This window comes from Coregonus clupeaformis, chromosome 13, assembly GCF_020615455.1.
Source record: "Coregonus clupeaformis isolate EN_2021a chromosome 13, ASM2061545v1, whole genome shotgun sequence".
Classification (NCBI taxonomy): Eukaryota; Metazoa; Chordata; class Actinopteri; order Salmoniformes; family Salmonidae; genus Coregonus; species Coregonus clupeaformis.
Genome location: NC_059204.1, coordinates 54378991 through 54401233, shown reverse-complemented (window position 1 = coordinate 54401233; position 22243 = coordinate 54378991). Strand labels below are relative to the sequence as shown.

The window sequence follows — 22243 nt, the reverse complement described above, 5'->3', positions numbered from 1 at the left end:
TTTTGGTTACTACATGATTCCATATGTGTTATTTCATAGTTTTGATGTCTTCACTATTATTCTACAATGTAGAAAATAGCAAAAATAAAGAAAAACCCTTGAATGAGTAGGTGTGTCCAAACTTTTGACTGGTAGTGTATATACTGTATATTTGCAAAAAAAATATATATGGGGGATTGGAAGTGATGCAGACAATTACATCGATGTAAGTTACAATCTATCTGCAATATAAAAGCTGATCCACCCCCTAAAAAAATTTAATAACAAATAGAAAAATTAAAATAAATACTTGCTATGTATAATAGTTGCAAAGTAGCTAAAAAGTAGTAAGCAGTTGAAAAGGTTTCTAATTAGCTAAAAATGTCAGTGATGAGATTCGAACTGGCAACCTTTGGGTTGCTAGACGTTTGCGTTATATGTTCGCCCATCCACCCCAACCAACCATCCTACTTTCGTTTTTGTCTGAAGTAACCATCTGTCTTATGTTACCATACCAAACATAACATATCATACTAATTTCAGTGTCCCGGATTTACATTTACTATGTTACGTCTAGTCTATGAGACCAGGCTGGACCACACACTAGAAGAGGTATACTATGTTGTCTGCTCAGTGTATGACCCTCTAGGATTCTTTGCACCTTTCATCCTGACAGCAAGGAAAATACTCCTGCGGCTGGGATGAAGAATTACCAGATGTCTTTGCTCAACAGTGGAAGAAATGGCTTGCAGATCTGAACCAGCTGACTGGTTTCCATGTCAACAGATGCATAAAAGCAAGTGGCTTTGGCTAGATTACATCTCAAATTAAATCAAATCAAATTGTATTAGTCACTTACAAGCCCTTAACCAACAATGCAGTTAAGAAAATAGAGTTAAGAAAATATTTACTAAATAAACTAAAGCAAAAAAAAGTAACACAATAAAATAACAATAACGAGGCTATATACAGGGGGTACCGGTACCGAGTCAATGCGGGGCAGTGTAGGTTCCTCAGAGGAGGAAGGGGAGGACCATGCCTCTCAGTGAATTTAATAAAAAAGTAAATTGTAAAACATAAAAAAAGTTCTCATTTTTAAATAAAATTATACTAAATACAATCACGTCACCAAATAACTGATTAAAACACACTATTTTGCAAAGAAGGTCCACAGTAGCCTCAACAGCACCCTGTAGGGTAGCACCATGGTGTAGCCGGAGGACCGCTAGCTTCCGTCCTCCTCTGGGTACATTGACTTCAATACAAAACCTAGGAGGCTCATCATTCTCACCCCCTTCCATAGACTTACACAGTTATTATGACAACTTCCGGACGTCCTCCAGCCTATCAGAGCTCTTGCAGCATGAACTGACATGTTCTCCACCCAATCAAAGGATCAGATAATTAATCTAGTACTGAAAGCATAAGCTACAGCTAGCTAGCACTGCAGTGTATAAAATGTGGTGAGTAGTTGACTCAAAGAGAGAGAAAGACAATAGTTGAACAGTTTTGAACAAATTAATTTCTTCCAAAATGAAGGAGAAGCAAGCGAGAAATATAGAAAGAGAGATTGTCATTTTTTTTCAGTTTCACTTAGCTAGTAAATGCAGCTAGCTAGTTTAGCCTACTGAAACACCCTGCTCAAACAGAGGGATGCTATGTTAGCTAGCTGGCTATGACTTTCCAACACAACACTGGAACTCTTCCAAGTCAAGGTAAGCTTTTGGTATAACTAATTTATTGCCACCGGGGCCCGCCAGTGTAACTGCTTACTGACTGTACACTAACGTTACCGCATGATCGTAGCGGATTTACTAACGCGTTAGTTCTATTAGCTACAGTGGCTTGCGAAAGTTTTCACCCCCCTTGGCATTTTTCCTATTTTGTTGCCTTACAACCTGGAATTAGAATAGATTTTCGGGGGGTTTGTATCATTTGATTTACACAACATGCCTACCACTTTGAAGATGCAAAATATTTTTTGTTGTGAAAGAAACAAGAAATAAGACAAAAAACTGAAAACTTGAGCGTGCATAACTATTCACCCCCCCCCCCCAAAGTCAATACTTTGTAGAGCCACCTTTTGCAGTAATTACAGCTGCAAGTCTCTTGGGGTATGTCTCTATAAGCTTGGCACATTTAGCCACTGGGATTTTTGCCCATTCTTCAAGGCAAAACTGCTCCAACTCCTTCAAGTTGGATGGGTTCCGCTGGTGTACAGCAATCTTTAAGTCATACCACAGATTCTCAATTGGATTGAGGTCTGGGCTTTGACTAGGCCATTCCAAGACATTTAAATGTTTCCCCTTAAACCACTCAAGTGTTGCTTTAGCAGTATGCTTAGGGGTCATTGTCCTGCTGGAAGGTGAACTTCCATCCCAGTCTCAAATCTCTGGAAGACTGAAACAGGTTTCCCTCAAGAATTTCCCTGTATTTAGCGCCATCCATCATTCCTTCAATTCTGACCCAGTCCATGACGATGAAAAACATCCCCACAGCATGATGGTGCTACCATAATAATAATATGCCATTTAGCAGACGCTTTTATCCAAAGCGACTTACAGTCATGTGCGCATACATTTTTACGTATGGGTGGTCCCGGGGATCGAACTCACTACCCTGGCGTTACAAGCGCCATGCTCTACCAATTGAGCTACAGAGGACCACCACCATGCTTCACTATGGGGATGGTGTTCTCGGGTTGATGAGAGGTGTTGGGTTTGCGCCAGACGTAGCATTTTCCTTGATGGCCAAAAAGCTCAATTTTAGTCTCATCTGACCAGAGTACCTTCTTACATATGTTTGGGGAGTTTCCCACATGCCTTTTGGCGAACACCAAATGTGTTTTCTTATTTTTGTCTTTTTTTTGTTGTCTTTTTCTGGCCACTCTTCCATAAACCCAGCTCTTGGAGTGTACGGCTTAAAGTGGTCCTATGGATAGATACTTCAATCTCTGCTGTGGAGCTTTGCAGCTCCTTCAGGGTTATCTTTGGTGTCTTTGTTGCCTCTCTGATTAATGCCCTCCTTGCCTGGTCTGTGAGTTTTGGTGGGCGGCCCTCTCTTGGCAGGTTTGTTGTGGTGCCATATTCTTTAAATGTTTTAATAATGGATTTAATGGTGCTCCGTGGGATGTTCAAAGTTTCAGATATTTTTTTATAACCAAACCCTGATCTTTACTTCTCTACAACTTTGTCCCTGACCTGTTTGGAGTGCTCCTTGGTCTTCATGGTGCTGCTTGCTTGGTGGTGCCCCTTGCTTAGTGGTGCCCCTTGCTTAGTGGTGTTGCAGACTCTGGGGCCTTTTAGAACAGGTGTATATATACTGAGATCATGTGACAGATCATGTGACACTTAGATTGCACACAGGTGGACATTATTTAACTAATTGTGTGACTTCTGAAGGTAATTGGTTGCACCAGATCTTATTTAGGGGCTTCATAGCAAAGGGGGTGAATACATATGCACGCACCACTTTTCCGTTATTAATTTTTTACAATTTTTTGAAACAAGATATTTTTTTCATTCCACTTCACCAATTTGGACTATTTTGTGTATGTCCATTACATGAAATCCAAATAAAAATTAATTTAAATTACAGGTTGTAATGCAACAAAATAGGAAAAACGCCAAATGGGATGAATACTTTTGCAAGGCACTGTAGCTAACCAACCAGGTTCAATGTTGGCTAGCTGACATTAGGCTATAACTAGCAATGAAAATGGCTGTGAGATACGAATAATATTACTACACAGATCATACACGTAACGTTAGCTAGCTAGCCAGCCAGCTAACGTTAGCTAGCTAGCTAACAGTACACATTAACTTTTAAATGAAAACGACTCTCTGACAAAATTAGAAACGTGTAATATCTGAAAATGTATCTAGCTAGACTCTCTTACCTTTATACATGGATGAACTTTTCTCCCTCTGTCACGGATGCCAGGGTTGCCCTTAGTTTGAAGATGTAATCCGGAGACAGGTGGTTTATACAACAGCCTTCTGTGTGTTCTCTTTTCGACTTCGTCTGCATATTTGCAATCAAACACCAGAATTTTCTCCATCTCCTTAGCTATCATACTCTAATTCCACTGATTTCAAAACTCGATCCTCCAGAAAGTGGAAAGCAACAGTTCCACTACATGATATCTTTCAAAAAAGCTGCGTTAGAAACGATTACCTACACAAATTGACCTGCTCATATTATAGACAGAAGCATGCTACATGGCAGACCAATCCGAACTCATCTATAGGCATGTCCAGCCCACTCATTATCTCAGCCAATCATGGCTAGCGGGAAGGTTGCTGTTTTTTCTGTGGCTAAACCAACTAGGCTCGTAATCTAACAATTGTATTCGTATTTACAATTGGCATACAAGTTTGTTATTAAGGCACATGAATGTTCACGTTCCAGAAGGCATTTCTTCCAAAAAACGCATTTTGATTTAAAAAAAAGTTTACGTTCAAATGGTGCTCCTGTGAAGTAGTGATGCGCGACATACGCCTAGTTTCCTGAAACGAGTCACATGTATATATGTACAGTGCCTTTGGAAAGTATTCAGACCCCTTGACTTTTTCCACACAATACCCCATAATGACAAAGCAAAAATATCACATTTACATAAGAATTCAGACCCTTTACCCTTTACTCAGTACTTTGTTGAAGCACCTTTGGCAGCGATTACAGCATCAAGTATTCTTGGGTATGACGCTACAAGCTTGGCACACCTGTATTTGGGGAGTTTCTCCCATTCTTCTCTGCATATCCTCTCAAGCTCTGCCAGGTTGGATGGGGAGCGTTGCTGCACAGCTATTTTCAGGTCTCTCCAGAGATGTTTGATCGGGTTCAAGTCCGGGCTCAGGCTGGGCCACTCAAGGACATTCAGAGACTTGTCCTGCCACATCCCCACAGCATGATGCTGCCACCACCATGCTTCACCGTAGGGATGGTGGCAGTTTTACTCCAGACGTGACGCTTGGCATTCTGGCCAAAGTGTTCAATCTTGGTTTCATCAGACCAGAGAATCTTGTTTCTCATGGTCTGAGAGTCTTTAGGTGCCTTTTGGCAAACTCCAAGCGGGCTGTCATGTGTCTTTTACTGAGGAGTGGCTTCCGTCTGGCCACTCTACCATAAAGGCCTGCTTTGTGGAGTGGTGCAGAGATGTTTGTCCTTCTGGAAGTTTCTCCCATCTCCACAGAGGAACTCTGGAGCACTGTCAGAGTGACCATCGGGTTCTTGGTCACCTCCCTGACCAATGCTCTTCTCCCCCGATTGCTCAGTTTGGCCGGGAAGCCAGCTCTAGGAAGAGTCTTGGTGGTTCCAAACTTCTTCCATTTAAGAATGATGGAGGCCACTGTGTTCTTGGGGACCTTCAATGCTGCAGAAATTTTTTGGTACCCTTCCCCAGATCTGTGCCTCGACACAATCCTGTCTCGGAGCTCTACGGACAGTTCCTTCGACCTCATGGCTTGGTTTTTGCTCTGACATGCACTGTCAACTGTGGGACCTTATATAGACAGGTGTGTGCCTTTCCAAATCATGCCCAATCAATTTACCACAGGTGGACTCCAATCAAGTTGTAGAAACATCTCAAGGATGATCAATGGAAACAGGATGCACCTGAGCTCAATTTTGAGTCTCATAGTAAAGGGTCTGAATACTTATGTAAATAAGGTATTTCAGTTTTTTTTATTTTTAATACATTTGCAAAAATGTAAAAAAAAAACATTTTTTCGCTTTGTCATTATGGGGTTTTGTGTGTAGATTGCTGCGAAAAATAATAATATTTAATCCATTTTAGAATAAGGCTGTAACGTAACAAAATGTGGAAAAAGTCAAGGGGTCTGAATACTTTCCGAAGGCACTGTAGGTATGGGTAAAGTGACTATGCATACATAATCTGCAGAGCTGCACCATTTCTGTGACGCCAGTGAGGTAGGATATGGTGTTCTGACCTATCTACTACAAAGAAACCCCACAGACAATCCTCACGTCACATTCATCATGTGGAAAGCGAGAGTAGCCCCACTAAAGCAAATTACCATCCCCCGAGTAGAAAGTTCTTGCAGTGTGGTTACAATGCTGGAAACAGAGCTTCAGATTCAGCTGGAAGAATCAGTCTTCTGGACTGATAGCACTAAGTTGCGCTACATAGCCAATGAAACAAAAAGGTTCCACACATTTGTGGCAAACTGAGTCTCAGTCATCAGATGGTTGTCAAAGATATGAAAAAAAAAAAAATGTATCCACTCTCTAACTGTAAGTTGCTCTGGATAAGAGCGTCTGCTAAATGGCTAACATGTAAAATGTAAAGATGTGGTGCTGGAGGTGCTGCAGCACACTCTGGTGGTGAGATAGTAAAACTGCAGATGAATGTACTGTATGTTCTCTCTACACCGACGGGCCAAAGTAGCAGAGCAAAAGAAGGCTGACCTTCCCAAGACTCCTGTCTCACCAGACCTGCCACCATTCACCTACGTTAAAACATACTACCTTGGATCCATTGAGGTAAAACATGTAAGAAGTCATGTGAAAAGATATTGAGTAATATTAACATGTCTTGCCAGTCGTGCCATCCATCTTGAAATGGCCTCATCTTTGGATACATATTCCTGTATTAATGCCATTCGAAGATTAATCTGTAGACGAGGTCAAGTTGTTGAAATGAGATCTGATAATGGCAATAACTATGTTGGCAGAGAATGTGAGCTGAGAGAAGCTCTACAGGAGTTGAATCACAGCTAGATACATAGCAACCTGCTTCCTGGTGGGGTAAAATTGACTTTCAATCCACCTTCTGGCTCCCATCATGGAGTTGTATTGGAGAGGCATATACAGATTGAGACAGCAACCACTGGATGATGAAGGCTTACAGACAGCTTTCTGTGAAGTGGAAGCAATCCTAAATGATTCTCCACCTTCCGGAGACACTTGAAACCCCACCTCTTTAAGGAATACCTGGGATAGGATAAAGTAATCATTCTACCCCCCCCCCCCTTACCCCACACCCCCAAAAAAAAAATATATATTGTAAAGTGGTTGTCCAACTGGCTATCATAAGGTGAATGCACCAATTTGTAAGTCGCTCTGGATAAGAGCGTCTGCTAAATGACAAAAAATGTAAATGTAAATGTAATGTAATGATGACCCCAATGAACTAGAGGTCCTCACACCAAAATGACAGCTTTGCACAGTCTTGGCATTCTCTCAACCAGCTTCATGAGGTAGTCACCTGGAATGCATTTAAATTAACAGGTGTGCCTTCGTAAATGTTAATTTGTGGAATTTCTTTCCTTTTTAATGCATTTGAGCCAATCAGTTGTGTTGTGACAAGGTAAGGGGGGTATACAGAAGATAGCCCTATTTGGTAAAAGACCAAGTCCATATTATGGCAAGAACCGCTCAAATAAGCAAAGAGAAACAACAGTCCATCATTACTTTAAGACATGAAGGTCAGTCAATACGGAACATTTCAAGAACTTTGAAAGTTTCTTCAAGTGCAGTCATAAAAACCATCAAGCGCTATGATGAAACTGGCTTTCCTGAGGACCACCACAGGAATAGAATACCCAGAGTTACCTCTGCTGCAGAGGATAAGTTCATTAGAGTTACCAGCCTCAGAAATTACAGCCCAAATAAATGCTTCACAGAGTTCAAGTAACAGACACATCTCAACATCAACTGTTCAGAGGGGACTTTGTGAATCAGGCCTTCATGGTCGAATTGCTGCAAAGAAACCACTACTAAAGGACACCAATAAGAAGAAGAGGATTGCTTGGGCCAAGAAACATGAACAATGGACATTAGACCGGTGGAAATGTGTCCTTTGGTCTGGAGTCCAAATTTGAGATTTTTGGTTCCAACCACCATGATTTTGTGAGACGCGGTGTGGGTGAACGGATGATCTCCGCATGTGTATTTCCCAACGTAAAGCATGGAGGAGGAGGTGTTATGGTGTGGGGGTGCTTTGCTGGTGACACTGTCTGTGATTTATTTAGAACTCAAGGCTCACTTTACCAGCATGGCTACCACAGCATTCTGCAGTGATACGCCATCCCATCTGGTTTGGGCTTAGTGGGACTATCATATGTTTTTCAACAGGACAATGACCCAACACACCTCCAGGCTGTGTAAGGGCTATTTTACCAAGAAGGAGAGTGATGGAGTGCTGCATCAGATGACCTGTCCTCCACAATCCCCCGACCTTAACCAAATTGAGATGGTTTGGGATGAGTCGGACGGCAGAGTGAAGGAAAAGCAGCCAACAAGTGCTCAGCATATGTGGGAACTCCTTCAAGACTGTTGGAAAAGCATTCCAGGTGTAGCTGGTTGAGAGAATGCCAAGAGTGTGCAAAGCTGTCATCAAGGCACAGGGTGGCTATTTGAAGAATCTCAAATATAAAATATATATTTATTTGTTTAACACTTTTTTGGTTACTACATGATTCCATATGTGTTATTTCATATTTTTTATGTCTTCACTATTATTCTAAATGTAGACAATAGTAAAAATACAGAAAAACCCTTGAATGAGTAGGGGTTCTAAAACTTTTAACCGGTTTTGTATACTGACACTTTACAAAGACACGTACACTGATGAGGCCTCCTGTTGGGTCCCAACAAAGGACTAATATACACACACAAAGAACTATGGACTTGAGAAATATGAAATATTGTATTTAAAAAATATGATATGCTGTATGAAATATGAAAGAATGATTTATTTAGGCTCCCTTAAGATTTTTTATGACAATGTAATTGTTTTTCTACTTGCAGCCACAATGTAGGAGCCATTTTGAAGGTTTTGTGTTCTATTCATTTCATAATCATACCTCCCTAGGAGCACAGACATTTTTCAACATGCTCTTTTTGTTTGATTTTGGATTATTGAAAAGAAGGAAAATAAATTGACTAAACGTATTCTTGGACTCATATTTTTTACTGGATTGTGCACGTTGGTATTATCCCCTGGTCACTAGTAAGTGGCATCAATAACTTTTCTGGTATTTGCCCTTACACATTCCCCCTCACCTCTGAAGGCGTAGATGGATCCGTTCTTGAGCTGGAGGAAGGCGTCAAAGCGCTTCCCGCTGCAGGGCACTGCCTCTGGGTCAGTGGGGAGGGTGGGGGTGTGGATGGTGGTGGTCGGGGCCAGGGTGGTGGTGGGGACAGCGGTTGTGTTCATGACCGTGGGAATGTTTGTGGTCTCTGGGTCGACCATGGTCCCAGGATTGGTGTTAATTGCTGTAATGGGGGTGTTCACCACATCGTCCTCTGGGGCATCAAAGGTGTCACCGCGGGCAACTGAGGAGAGAATGCCACAGATTTCTATTAGATACTTTATATGGACAGTGGTTTGATTCTATGTGGCATTTTTTTTACTTTATCCTTCATTAAACTAACCCTGGTTGTGTCCAAAATGGCACCCTATGCCCTTTATAGTTCACTACTTTTGACTGCGGGCCCGAAGTCAAAAGTAGTGCTCTATAAAATAAATAGGGTGCCATTTCAGACACATCCCCTATAAATATCACATAGATAAGACCATCATTTCAAGGGAGTCATAATATCATGCGAAGCAGAGCATCTTTCTTACTCTTCCTGGGGCAGGCGTTGTCGAAGTCCACGCAGCAGCTGCTGTAGTAGCGACACATGGAGTCACACTGGCACTTGGCCATGGGGTTGAAGCTGTTACAACGACCCACACACGACTCTGCACAGGAGGGAAGACCCAAAAACAGTGGTTACCTTAGAGCAACATTCTGATACGGCAGTGTAGGCTAGTGATTGAAGGGGCATTGACAATGGAGCTTATATGAATGCCCAAAGTAGTGGTCATCATACACATTAGCTACAGGTGTTTGTTTATATAAAAGGTATTCAACTGTAGTTACTCAGGTATAAGGTCTTTAACTTTGGGGAGGGGGTCACACTCGGACAATCAGAGAGGGGGCTTATCATTGTGGCCCAGGTGGCACGAAATAATCAAAGGTCTGACTGCACGGAGATGTTTGGTAAAAATGGTTACAACGGGGGACCAGAGTGTTTGTGTCTAAGGTGAAGAGGGTGGATCTGATCTCCATCACCTAGGACTTGACATAGATTAAATAGATTAATCAAATCTCACATTGTTGTCAATTTTTGCTCAATATAATAATATGCCATTTAGCAGACGCTTTTATCCAAAGCGACTTACAGTCATGTGCGCATACATTTTTAGGTATGGGTGGTCCCGGGGATCGAACCCACTACCCTGGCGTTACAAGCGCCATGCTCTACCAATTGAGCTACAGAGGACCACAATCTTGCATGCTTTCTCAAACAGTTGTAACTGTATATGTATTCGTATATGCATTCGTAAACAGGTCCTTTCTTGAGTTGGGCTCTGGGATGTAACAACCGTTGAGCATCTGATTTTATGATTGATTGTGGAGGAAAGGGGTTGAGTGTGTTAGAGTATGTGCGTGTGTGTTTATCCCACATCTGTTGCAAGGGGGGTAAGGATGTTAGGGAGAATATAGGATGAACCACAATAATTGTTTGCTAAAATAATAATTGCTTGTCAAAAATGTAATGTAATACAATGGCAATCCGGGTTATAGGTTAAAATCCTACACATGAACTGCCGACATTATTACGCATATGAATTGATAATGCTGGAAAATAAGATATGCAAGATATTTGAATAGATATATATTTTTAAATAGCTATATATATATATATATATATATATTGAGGTGAGAGCATTGTAAAAAAAAATTGGCAGTTGACCTGCTTCTGTTTTGTGGGTGGCACTGTGTGCTGTTTTTGATGGATGTGTCCTGGCCTCTCGGGGCCCTAGGGATTCGGAGGGATGGGGGTGGTATGTCGATCACTGGGATGACGGCCCAACTTGGGACAGGGAGGGGCTTTAGCGGGGGAATTAGTGGAGAACAATTGGAGGGTTACTTAGTAAAATAAATAGTTTTGAAAAGTTTTGAAACTTGTATCTCATTATGGTATATGGTGAAATAAGTATAGCCAGTTATAATTGTAATGGCTTAGCAGATAATAACAAAATAAGAAACATAATTACATGGCTCAAAGAGAAGGAATGTAATATATATTGTTTACAGGAAACTCATTCAACAATTCTAGATGAAGTTGTGTGGAAAAAGGAATGGGGGGGCGAAATATACTTCTCCCATGGGCAAAGAAACTCAAAAGGGAATACACAAGGTAGATGGATTATTTTAAATACAGTGGGGAAAAAAAGTATTTAGTCAGCCACCAATTGTGCAAGTTCTCCCACTTAAAAAGATGAGAGAGGCCTGTAATTTTCATCATAGGTACACGTCAACTATGACAGACAAAATGAGGAAAAAAAATCCAGAAAATCACATTGGAGGATTTTTTATGAATTTATTTGCAAATTATGGTGGAAAATAAGTATTTGGTCAATAACAAAAGTTTCTCAATACTTTGTTATATACCCTTTGTTGGCAATGACACAGGTCAAACGTTTTCTGTAAGTCTTCACAAAGTTTTCACACACTGTTGCTGGTATTTTGGCCCATTCCTCCATGCAGATCTCCTCTAGAGCAGTGATGTTTTGGGGCTGTCGCTGGGCAACACAGACTTTCAACTCCCTCCAAAGATTTTCTATGGGGTTGAGATCTGGAGACTGGCTAGGCCACTCCAGGACCTTGAAATGCTTCTTACGAAGCCACTCCTTCGTTGCCCGGGCGGTGTGTTTGGGATCATTGTCATGCTGAAAGACCCAGCCACGTTTCATCTTCAATGCCCTTGCTGATGGAAGGAGGTTTTCACTCAAAATCTCACGATACATGGCCCCATTCATTCTTTCCTTTACACGGATCAGTCGTCCTGGTCCCTTTGCAGAAAAAACAGCCCCACAGCATGATGTTTCCACCCCCATGCTTCACAGTAGGTATGGTGTTCTTTGGATGCAACTCAGCATTCTTTGTCCTCCAAACACGACGAGTTGAGTTTTTACCAAAAAGTGATATTTTGGTTTCATCTGACCATATGACATTCTCCCAATGCTCTTCTGGATCATCCAAATGCACTCTAGCAAACTTCAGACGGGCCTGGACATGTACTGGCTTAAGCAGGGGGACACGTCTTGCACTGCAGGATTTGAGTCCCTGGCGGCGTAGTGTGTTACTGATGGTAGGCTTTGTTACTTTGGTCCCAGCTCTCTGCAGGTCATTCACTAGGTCCCCCCGTGTGGTTCTGGGATTTTTGCTCACCGTTCTTGTGATCATTTTGACCCCATGGGGTGAGATCTTGCGTGGAGTCCCAGATCGAGGGAGATTATCAGTGGTCTTGTATGTCTTCCATTTCCTAATAATTGCTCCCACAGTTGATTTCTTCAAACCAAGCTGCTTACCTATTGCAGATTCAGTCTTCCCAGCCTGGTGCAGGTCTACAATTTTGTTTCTGGTGTCCTTTGACAGCTCTTTGGTCTTGGCCATAGTGGAGTTTGGAGTGTGACTGTTTGAGGTTGTGGACAGGTGTCTTTTATACTGATGACAAGTTCAAACAGGTGCCATTAATACAGGTAACGAGTGGAGGACAGAGGAGCCTCTTAAAGAAGAAGTTACAGGTCTGTGAGAGCCAGAAATCTTGCTTGTTTGTATGTGACCAAATACTTATTTTCCACCATAATTTGCAAATAAATTCATAAAAAATCCTACAATGTGATTTTCTGGATTTATTTTTCTCAATTTGTCTGTCATAGTTGACGTGTACCTATGATGAAAATTACAGGCCTCTCTCATCTTTTTAAGTGGGAGAACTTGCACAATTGTTGGCTGACTAAATACTTTTTTTCCCCACTGTATGTTATTGGACCATAAACAGATATGGCTCATTAACCTTTATGGACCAAATAATGATAATCCACACTTCTTTGACAATATATATAATAAATGATCAACCCTGCAAGCAATTCAAGACTCTATTATTATGGTGGGAGATTATAATACCGTTTTAAATAGCTCAATGGACCGTAAAGGAAATCACACTACAAACAATCACCCTCATGCTCTTAAGGAAATCATGAATGTCATGGATACATTAGAACTAGTAGATATATGGAGGCTTAAATATCCTGATCTAGTGAGATATACATGGCGGAGACTCAATCTAGCTAGTCATCTTGACTTCTATCTTATGTCATTCTCGTTGGCACCAAAAGTTTAAAAAGTGTTGATAGGGGACAGAATGCGGTCGGACCACCATATAATTGGCGTATACTTTACTCTTACTGAATTTCCACGTGGGCGAGGATATTGGAAATGTAATCAAAGCCTATTGGATATTAACTTGTTTTTAACTAGGACAGAGGAATTCATAACTGATTTTTTCCGACATAACATATGTACAGCAAATCCCCTTATTGTATGGGACACCTTCAAATGTGCCTTTAGAGGCCATGCAATTCAGTACTCATCTCGAAAACAAAAGCAATTTAGGTCAAAAGAGTCCATACTAACAAAGGAAATAGAAGGTCTAACAGAACAGATAGATAGCAATAAAAACTGTAACATAGTGGCTCAGAATAAATTAGAGGAAAAACAAAAAGAAATGGAGAAATTTATTCAAGAAAGATCAAGTGTAATATATTATAAAAATAAAGCAAACTGGATGGAATATGGGGAAAAATGCACCAAATTATTTTTGTATCTTCAGCATAGGAATGCTACCAAAAATAATTGACTGAAACTGGTTACAAATGATGGAGTCACCCATGATTCACCAAATTATTTTGAAGGAAGAAACAAAGTACTTTAAGCATATATTTTCATCTCCTCTAACTGAAGCTAATTGTAGAGATTTTTTTCTATTGATAAAGTAAAATTAACAGCCATACAGAAAGACTCATGTGAAGGTGAAATTACAGAGGAGGAACTTCTGGATGCAATTAAATACTTTAAGTCCGGGAAAACTCCAGGGTTGGATGGCATACCAATCAAGGTATTCCAAACCTTTTTTTATATACTCAGAGGACCGTTATTAGCATGTTTTAACCACTCCTGTGCAAATGGTAGATTATCAGACACTCAAGAAGAAGGTCTGATTTCATTATTACTGAAACAGGATGGAAAATTCAAAGATCCATTCCATTTAAAAAATTGCCCCTTACACTTCAGTGTTGTGATGCAAAAATTCTAGCAAAATGTATAGCTCATAGAATTAAAAAGGTATTGTCGGACATTGTTCATTCTAATCAGACAGGTTTTTTACATGGAAGATACAGTGGGGGAAAAAGTATTTAGTCAGCCACCAATTGTGCAAGATCTCCCACTTAAAAAGATGAGAGAGGCCTGTACACGTCAACTATGACAGACAAAATGAGAATTTATTTCTCCAGAAAATCACATTGTAGGATTTTTAATGAATTTATTTGCAAATTGTGGTGGAAAATAAGTATTTGGTCAATAACAAAAGTTTCTCAATACTTTTTTATGTACCCTTTGTTGGCAATGACACAGGTCAAATGTTTTCTGTAAGTCTTCACAAGGTTTTCACACACTGTTGCTGGTATTTTGAACCATTCCTCCATGCAGATCTCCTCTAGAGCAGTGATGTTTTGGGGCTGACGCTGGGCAACACGGACTTTGAACTCCCTCCAAAGATTTTCTATGGGGTTGAGATCTGGAGACTGGCTAGGCCACTCCAGGACCTTGAAATGCTTCTTACGAAGCCACTCCTTCGTTGCCCGGGCGGTGTGTTTGGGATCATAGTCATGCTGAAAGACCCAGCCACGTTTCATCTTCAATGTCCTTGCTGATGGAAGGAGGTTTTCACTCAAAATCTCACGATACATGGCCCCATTCATTCTTTCCTTTACACGGATCAGTCGTCCTGGTCCCTTTGCAGAAAAACAGCCCCAAAGCATGATGTTTCCACCCCCATGCTTCACAGTAGGTATGGTGTTCTTTGGATGCTACTCAGCATTCTTTGTCCTCCAAACACGACGAGTTGAGTTTTTACCAAAAAGTTCTATTTTGGTTTCATCTGACCATATGACATTCTCCCAATCCTCTTCTGGATCATCCAAATGCACACTAGCAAACTTCAGACGGGCCTGGACATGTACTGGCTTAAGCAGAGGGACACGTCTGGCACTGCAGGATTTGAGTCCCTGGCGGCGTAGTGTGTTACTGATGGTAGGCTTTGTTACTTTGGTCCCAGCTCTCTGCAGGTCATTCACTAGGTCCCCCGGTGTGGTTCTGGGATTTTTGCTCACCGTTCTTGTGATCATTTTGACCCCACGGGGTGAGATCTTGCGTGGAGCCCCAGATCGAGGGAGATTATCAGTGGTCTTGTATGTCTTCCATTTCCTAATAATTGCTCCCACAGTTGATTTCTTCAAACCAAGCTGCTTACCTATTGCAGATTCAGTCTTCCCAGCCTGGTGCAGGTCTACAATTTTGTTTCTGGTGTCCTTTGACAGCTCTTTGGTCTTGGCCATAGTGGAGTTTGGAGTGTGACTGTTTGAGGTTGTGGACAGGTGTATTTTATACTGATAACAAGTTCAAACAGGTGCCATTAATACAGGTAACGAGTGGAGGACAGAGGAGCCTCTTAAAGAAGAAGTTACAGGTCTGTGAGAGCCAGAAATCTTGCTTGTTTGTAGGTGACCAAATACTTATTTTCCACCATAATTTGCAAATAAATTCATAAAAATTCCTACAATGTGATATTCTGGATTTGTTTTCTCTCAATTTCTCTGTCATAGTTGACGTGTACCTATGATGAAAATTACAGGCCTCTCTCATCTTTTTAAGTGGGAGAACTTGCACAATTGGTGGCTGACTAAATACTTTTTTTCCCCACTGGGAGATAATATAAGGCAAGTACTGGAAACAATAGAACACTATGAAAAATCTGGGAAACCAGACTTCGAAAAGGCATTTGATAAAGTACGACTGGGGTTTATATATAAATGCCTGGAGCATTTTAATTTTGGAAAATCTCTTATAATATGGGTCAAAATAATGTATTGTAACCCTAGGTGTAAAATAGTAAATAACAATTTCTCAGAAAGTTTTAAACTGTCAAGAGGAGTGAAACAAGGTTGTCCACTATCGGCATATCTATTTATTATGGCCATCGAGATGTTAGCTATTAAAATCAGATCCAACAACAATATCAAAGGATTAGAAATCCAGGGCTTAAAAACAAAAGTGTCATTGTACGCTGATGATTCATGTTTTCTTTTAAATCCACAACTTGAATCCCTCCACAACAGAATCTAGATACATTTTCTAACCTCTCTGGATTACAACCAAATTATGATAAATGTACTATATTACATAATGGATCACAAAAAAAACAAAAAATGTACATTACCATGTATTTTACCAATAAAATGGTCTGATGGTGATGTGGATATACTCGGAATACATATCCTAAATGAAATAAATGATCTCACTCCAATAAATTCTAATAGAAATTTAGCAAAAATAGATAAGATATTGCTACCATGGAAAGGTAAATACCTGTCAAATTGTGGAAAAAATCACCTTGATTAACTCTTTAGTATTATCCCAGTTTACCTATTTGCTTATGGTCTTGCCCACGACTAGCGAACAGTTTTTTTAATTATATGAGAAAAAAATTGTCACGATCGTCGGGAACAGAGGAGGACCAAGGCGCAGCGTTGAATGCGAACATATTTATTTATATAATGATCAAAACAACAAAACGAAAATGTGACGTCCCTGGTTACATACACAAACCAACACGGAACAAGAAACCACAACGAATGAATGCCTAACGGCTACCTAAGTATGACTCCCAATCAGAGACAACGAGCTACAGCCGTCTCTGATTGGGAGCCACCCTGGCCAACATAGATATACAAAAACTAGAATACCCAAACACATGACAACTCACACCCTGGCTCAACATACTAGAGTCCCCAGAGCCAGGGCGTGACAGTACCCCCCCCTAAAGGCGCGGACTCCGACCGCGCCAACCAAATGCCACAGGGGAGGGACCGGGTGGGCACTCCGCCTTGGCGGCGGATCCGGCTCCGGGCATGATCCCCACTCGCTCTCTAACCCCCCAAAGTACCCCTGGTCCGGTCTGGCCCTGCTGACCGGCGCTGGACTGCACACTGGTGGAGCGGATTGCTCTAGCTCCGGCGTGAAGCAGCTGACCCGTGCTGAACCAGGCACCAGTGGAACAGGCACGAGCTGTGCCGGACTGACGACGCACACCACTGGCTTGGTGTGGGGAGCCGGAGCGGGCCGAACCGGGCTGACGAAACGCACCACTGACTTGGTGCGGGGAGCAGGAACGGGCCGAGCCGGGCTGACGAAGCGCACCACTGACTTGGTGCGGGGAGCAGGAACGGGCCGAGCCGGGTTGACGGGCGCACCACTGACTTGGTGCGGGGGCAGGAACGGGCCGAGCCGGGCTGACGAGCGCACCACTGACTTGGTGCGGGGAGCAGGAACGGGCCGAGCGTGAGGCGCACCACTGACTTGGTGCGGGGAGCAGGAACGGGCCGAGCCGGGCTGACGAAGCGCACCACTGACTTGGTGCGGGGAGCAGGAACGGGCCGAGCCGGGCTGACGTCGCGCACCATTGGCCGGGTGCGGGGAGCAGGAACAGGCCGGACCGTACTGGGGACACACACCACTGGTCCTACGCAGGGATCTGGAATGGGCCGGACCGGACTGGTAACACACCCCAGTACCTCTCGCCGTGCCTCTACACCTTCCATCCCCTCTTCGACCAGTGGCCCCCGTAACCTGGCGGCCTCCTCTGCCAACCCGCTGGGCCGCTCTGCCGCGGTCTCCTGCTGGCCCGTCGTCCACGGCGTTAGCCCCCCCCTAAAAATGTTCTGTGCGTCTCTCCTACCCGTGGACCAGGTCTCCATGTCCCTCGCCAGCCTTTCGCCCTTCTGCTTCCATGTCAAGCCCTTCTCTTCCTCACCCGGCTTGACCCAGTCGAGGAGGCGAAGGAGATCTGCTAGAGATCTCCCTGGCGATGGCTCCTGGACACGCTGCTTGGTCCAGTCTTGGTGGTTTCTTCTGTCACGATCGTCGGGAACAGAGGAGGACCAAGGCGCAGCGTTGAATGCGAACATATTTATTTATATAATGATCAAAACAACAAAACGAAAACGTGACGTCCCTGGTTACATACACAAACCAACACGGAACAAGAAACCACAACGAATGAATGCCTAACGGCTACCTAAGTATGACTCCCAATCAGAGACAACGAGCTACAGCCGTCTCTGATTGGGAGCCACCCTGGCCAACATAGATATACAAAAACTAGAATACCCAAACACATGACAACTCACACCCTGGCTCAACATACTAGAGTCCCCAGAGCCAGGGCGTGACAAAAATATTCCATTTTATTTGGAACGGCAAGCCAGACAAAATTAAACGGGCCTATTTATATAATAAATATGATTTCGGAGGACAGAAATTATTAAATATTAAAGCATTAGACCTATCACTAAAAGCTTCAGTCATACAAAACGTATACTTAAATCCGAACTGGTTCTCTAGCAAATTAGCAAATTAGTAAGATTGTCTCACCCAATGTTCAAAAATGGCCTTTTTCCCTTTATTCAGATTACAATCTCACACTTCCAGTTATTTGAAAAGGAAATAATATCCCAAATATCACTATTTCTAAAACAAGCCATAGAAAGTTGGTTGGAATTTCAATTTAATCCTTTTGACAGAACAAATAATGCAAAAAATATTGTGGTTAAATTCAAATATACTAATTGATAAAAAAATAAAATCAAATTGGGACAAATTGTTTAAAAAAGGTATAATCTTCATAAATGATATCATCGGTAGGACTGGTGGAGTTATGTTGCATATGCAGCTAACAAAAACATATGGAAATGTGTGCTCCAACCAAAATTACAAACAAATAATTGCAGCATTACCGCAAAAATAGAAGAGGGAAGTGGAAGGGGGAAAATGTAAGGAACTTGTCTGTCGGCCTTCCATTAAAGAACATAATTGGTTAAAGAAAACTGTGATAAATAACAATGTATTGCAGGTTCATTTAAGGACCAAAGGATTGACAGCCGTCCCATATACAGTGAGGGAAAAAAGTATTTGATCCCCTGCTGATTTTGTACGTTTGCCCACTGAAAAATAAATGATCAGTCTATAATTTTAATGGTAGGTTGAGTGAAGACAGAATAACAACAAAAAAATCCAGAAAAACGCATGTCAAAAATGTTATAAATTGATTTGCATTTTAATGAGGGAAATAAGTATTTGACCCCTCTGCAAAACATTACTTAGTACTTGGTGGCAAAACCCTTGTTGGCAATCACAAAGGTCAGACGTTTCTTGTAGTTGGCCACCAGGTTTGCACACATCTCAGGAGGGATTTTGTCCCACTCCTATTTGCAGATCTTCTCCAAGTCATTAGGTTTCGAGGCTGACGTTTGGCAACTCGAACCTTCAGTTCCCTCCACAGATTTTCTATGGGATTAAGGTCTGGAGACTGGCTAGGCCACTCCAAGACCTTAATGTGCTTCTTCTTGAGACACTCCTTTGTTGCCTTGGCCAAGTGTTTTGGTTCATTGTCATGCTGGAATACCCATCCACGACCCATTTTCAATGCCCTGGCTGAGGGAAGGAGGTTCTCACCCAAGATTTGACAGTACATGGCCTCGTCCATCGTCCCTTTGATGCGGTGAACTTGTCCTGTCCCCTTAGCAGAAAAACACCCCCAAAGCATAATGTTTCCACCACCATGTTTGACGGTGGGGATGGTGTTCTTGGGGTCATAGGCAGCATTCCTCCTCCTCCAACACGGCGAGTTGAGTTGATGCCAAAGAGCTCCATTTTGGTGTCATCTGAACACAACACTTTCACCCAGTTCTCCTCTGAATCATTCAGATGTTCATTGGCAAACTTCAGACGGGCCTGTATATGTGCTTTCTTGAGCAGGGGGACCTTGCGGGCGCTGCAGGATTTCAGTCCTTCACAGCGTAGTGTGTTACCAATTTTTTTCTTGGTGACTATGGTCCCAGCTGCCTTGAGATCATTGACAAGATCCTGACATCCTTGGAGAGCTCTTTGGTCTTGGCCATGGTGGAGAGTTTGGAATCTGATTGATTGATTGCTTCTGTGGACAGGTGTCTTTTATACAGGTAAGAAGCTGAGATTAGGAGCACTCCCTTTAAGAGTGTGCTCCTAATCTCAGCTCGTTACCTGTATAAAAGACACCTGGGAGCCAGAAATCTTTCTGATTGAGAGGGGGTCAAATACTTATTTCCCTCATTAAAATGCTAATCAATTTATAACATTTTTGACATGCGCTTTTCTGGATTTTTTTGTTGTTATTCTGTCTCTCACTGTTCAAATAAACCTACCATTAAAATTATAGACTGATCATTTCTTTGTCAGTTGGCAAACGTACAAAATCAGCAGGGGATCAAATACTTTTTTCCCTCACTGTAGATTGCAAAATAGTTGTTGATGAGATTTTTGACGTACCGATCCCATGGCATAGTGTTTATGAACTGATACGCAAAATGACGCTGGATTCAAAACTTAGAATTTTTCAATTTAAATTATTATATAAATTCTTGCTACCAATATAATGTTATTTATATGGGGGATACAGCTCTGCAGATTTTGTTGCGAAGAGACAGAATCATTAGATCATTTGTTTTGGTACTGTCCATTTGTAGCTTGTTTTTGGACACAGGTCCAGGAATGGCTAAAGTATTGCAATATTTACCTGGAGCTAACCCTGCAGATAGCACTACTGGGTGATCTGAAAAGTCATAGTCAATCGATCAATAATATAATAATACTTTTAGCAAAAATGTTTATTTTCAATTTACAATCGGTAGAAACAATGAGAATAGAAAGGTTCAGAACTTTTGCAAAACATCACAGTACAGTGGCAAATAGAAATCCAATATGGATGGTGTTAAGAGATAGATGGGTGGTGTTGAATGGAGTTGAAGGATGGGACTAATAACAACTAACAACAACTAATAACAACAAGAAAACTAATAATGTAAGCATACTTTGTCCATAATAAGTATATAGGTTATAGGTTGAGAGCTTTTGTGAAAGAGCACAGTTAGAAAGATGTGGCATATAGAAGCAAACCGGATGGACATCATGAAAATGATCGGAGAGGTTGAGGGTAGAGGAAGTTCAGGAGTAAAACAAACAAAATAGAATTATTGTAAAATTGACTGTGTCCATGAAATGTATATAGTATGTATAAGCTGGAAGTAGAGGCCTAAGCATTGTTGTTCATTAGTTTACTCCAATTAGGGAAGGGGTGGTGGAGTTGGAAAATAATAAAGGGAAATATATATTTCTAAAGGAAATGTATATGTATGTGTATATATGTATGTATGTGTATGTATGTATGTATATATGTATGTATGTGTATATATATATATATATATATATATATATATTTGCAAGAAAAAAAAAACATATGGGGAATTGGAAGTGATGCAGACAATTACATTAATATAAGTATATCTGCAATATTAAAGCTGATCTACCCCCTATAAAAAAAACTTTACAAAAAAAGAAAAGAAAAACGTATTGTGACCACAAATGTTTTTTGAATAGATGAAGCTGGGCTTGAACCAAGGATCGTATGGTTACTGGGCAATCGCACTAAGGAACTAACCTCTAATTACGCACACCCAAACATGACAGAGGAGCTATAAGACAACATAGAAATGAAAAGTAGTAGGTTACCAATAGCTGAATTACACATACATTTGGCAGCACACAGGTAAGGTAATGAGTAATGGACATGACATTATTATTATTATTTTTTTACTTACCCTCTGCAGCGAACGCCGAGGCCAGCGCGAGTGCCAGCAGAACAACTGCCAACTTCATTCTGTCTCAATCTGCAGGATACCCACAAACCGGAGAGCAGTAGAAACTGGTGCTCCTCTGTCAAGTGAAACGGTGAAAATACACAAAAAAACAATGGTTGCAACTCCAGAGCCAGTAGGTACGTAACTCTAGTCTATGGTTTCCTACTGTACTTTGCTTGGTAAACAAACCCAAGGCAAGTTCACATGATGGGATGGCCCACTTTGGAACCGGCGCGTCGTGCGCAACACAGCTGATCGATCCCGGCCTCCAAAAGTCGTGCACCCTGGTTGTTTGTTTTGTGAGCAGACAGTCAGTCAGCCGTTGGCTGTTATAATCATTAAACAACTGTTGCAGTGGCTGGCTTGTCCTATAAGAACAGCAGTGGTCCTCTG

General features: G+C 41.7%; 1 protein-coding gene across 1 annotated transcript in view; it reads right to left on the bottom strand.

Moving 5' to 3' along the window:
* The window catches only part of vtnb (vitronectin b), an 86256-nt gene extending 64256 nt beyond the window's left edge, over positions 1 to 22000 (bottom strand). Inside the window, exons 1-3 of the mRNA XM_041894610.2 lie at positions 21812 to 22000; positions 9572 to 9688; positions 9007 to 9279 (exon numbers count right to left, since the gene is read on the bottom strand). Of these exons, the coding sequence (XP_041750544.2) occupies positions 9007 to 9279; positions 9572 to 9688; positions 21812 to 21869 (448 nt within the window). The 5' untranslated portion in view covers positions 21870 to 22000. The remainder of the gene's footprint in view (positions 1 to 9006; positions 9280 to 9571; positions 9689 to 21811) is intronic.
* Positions 22001 to 22243: the final 243 nt, after the last annotated feature.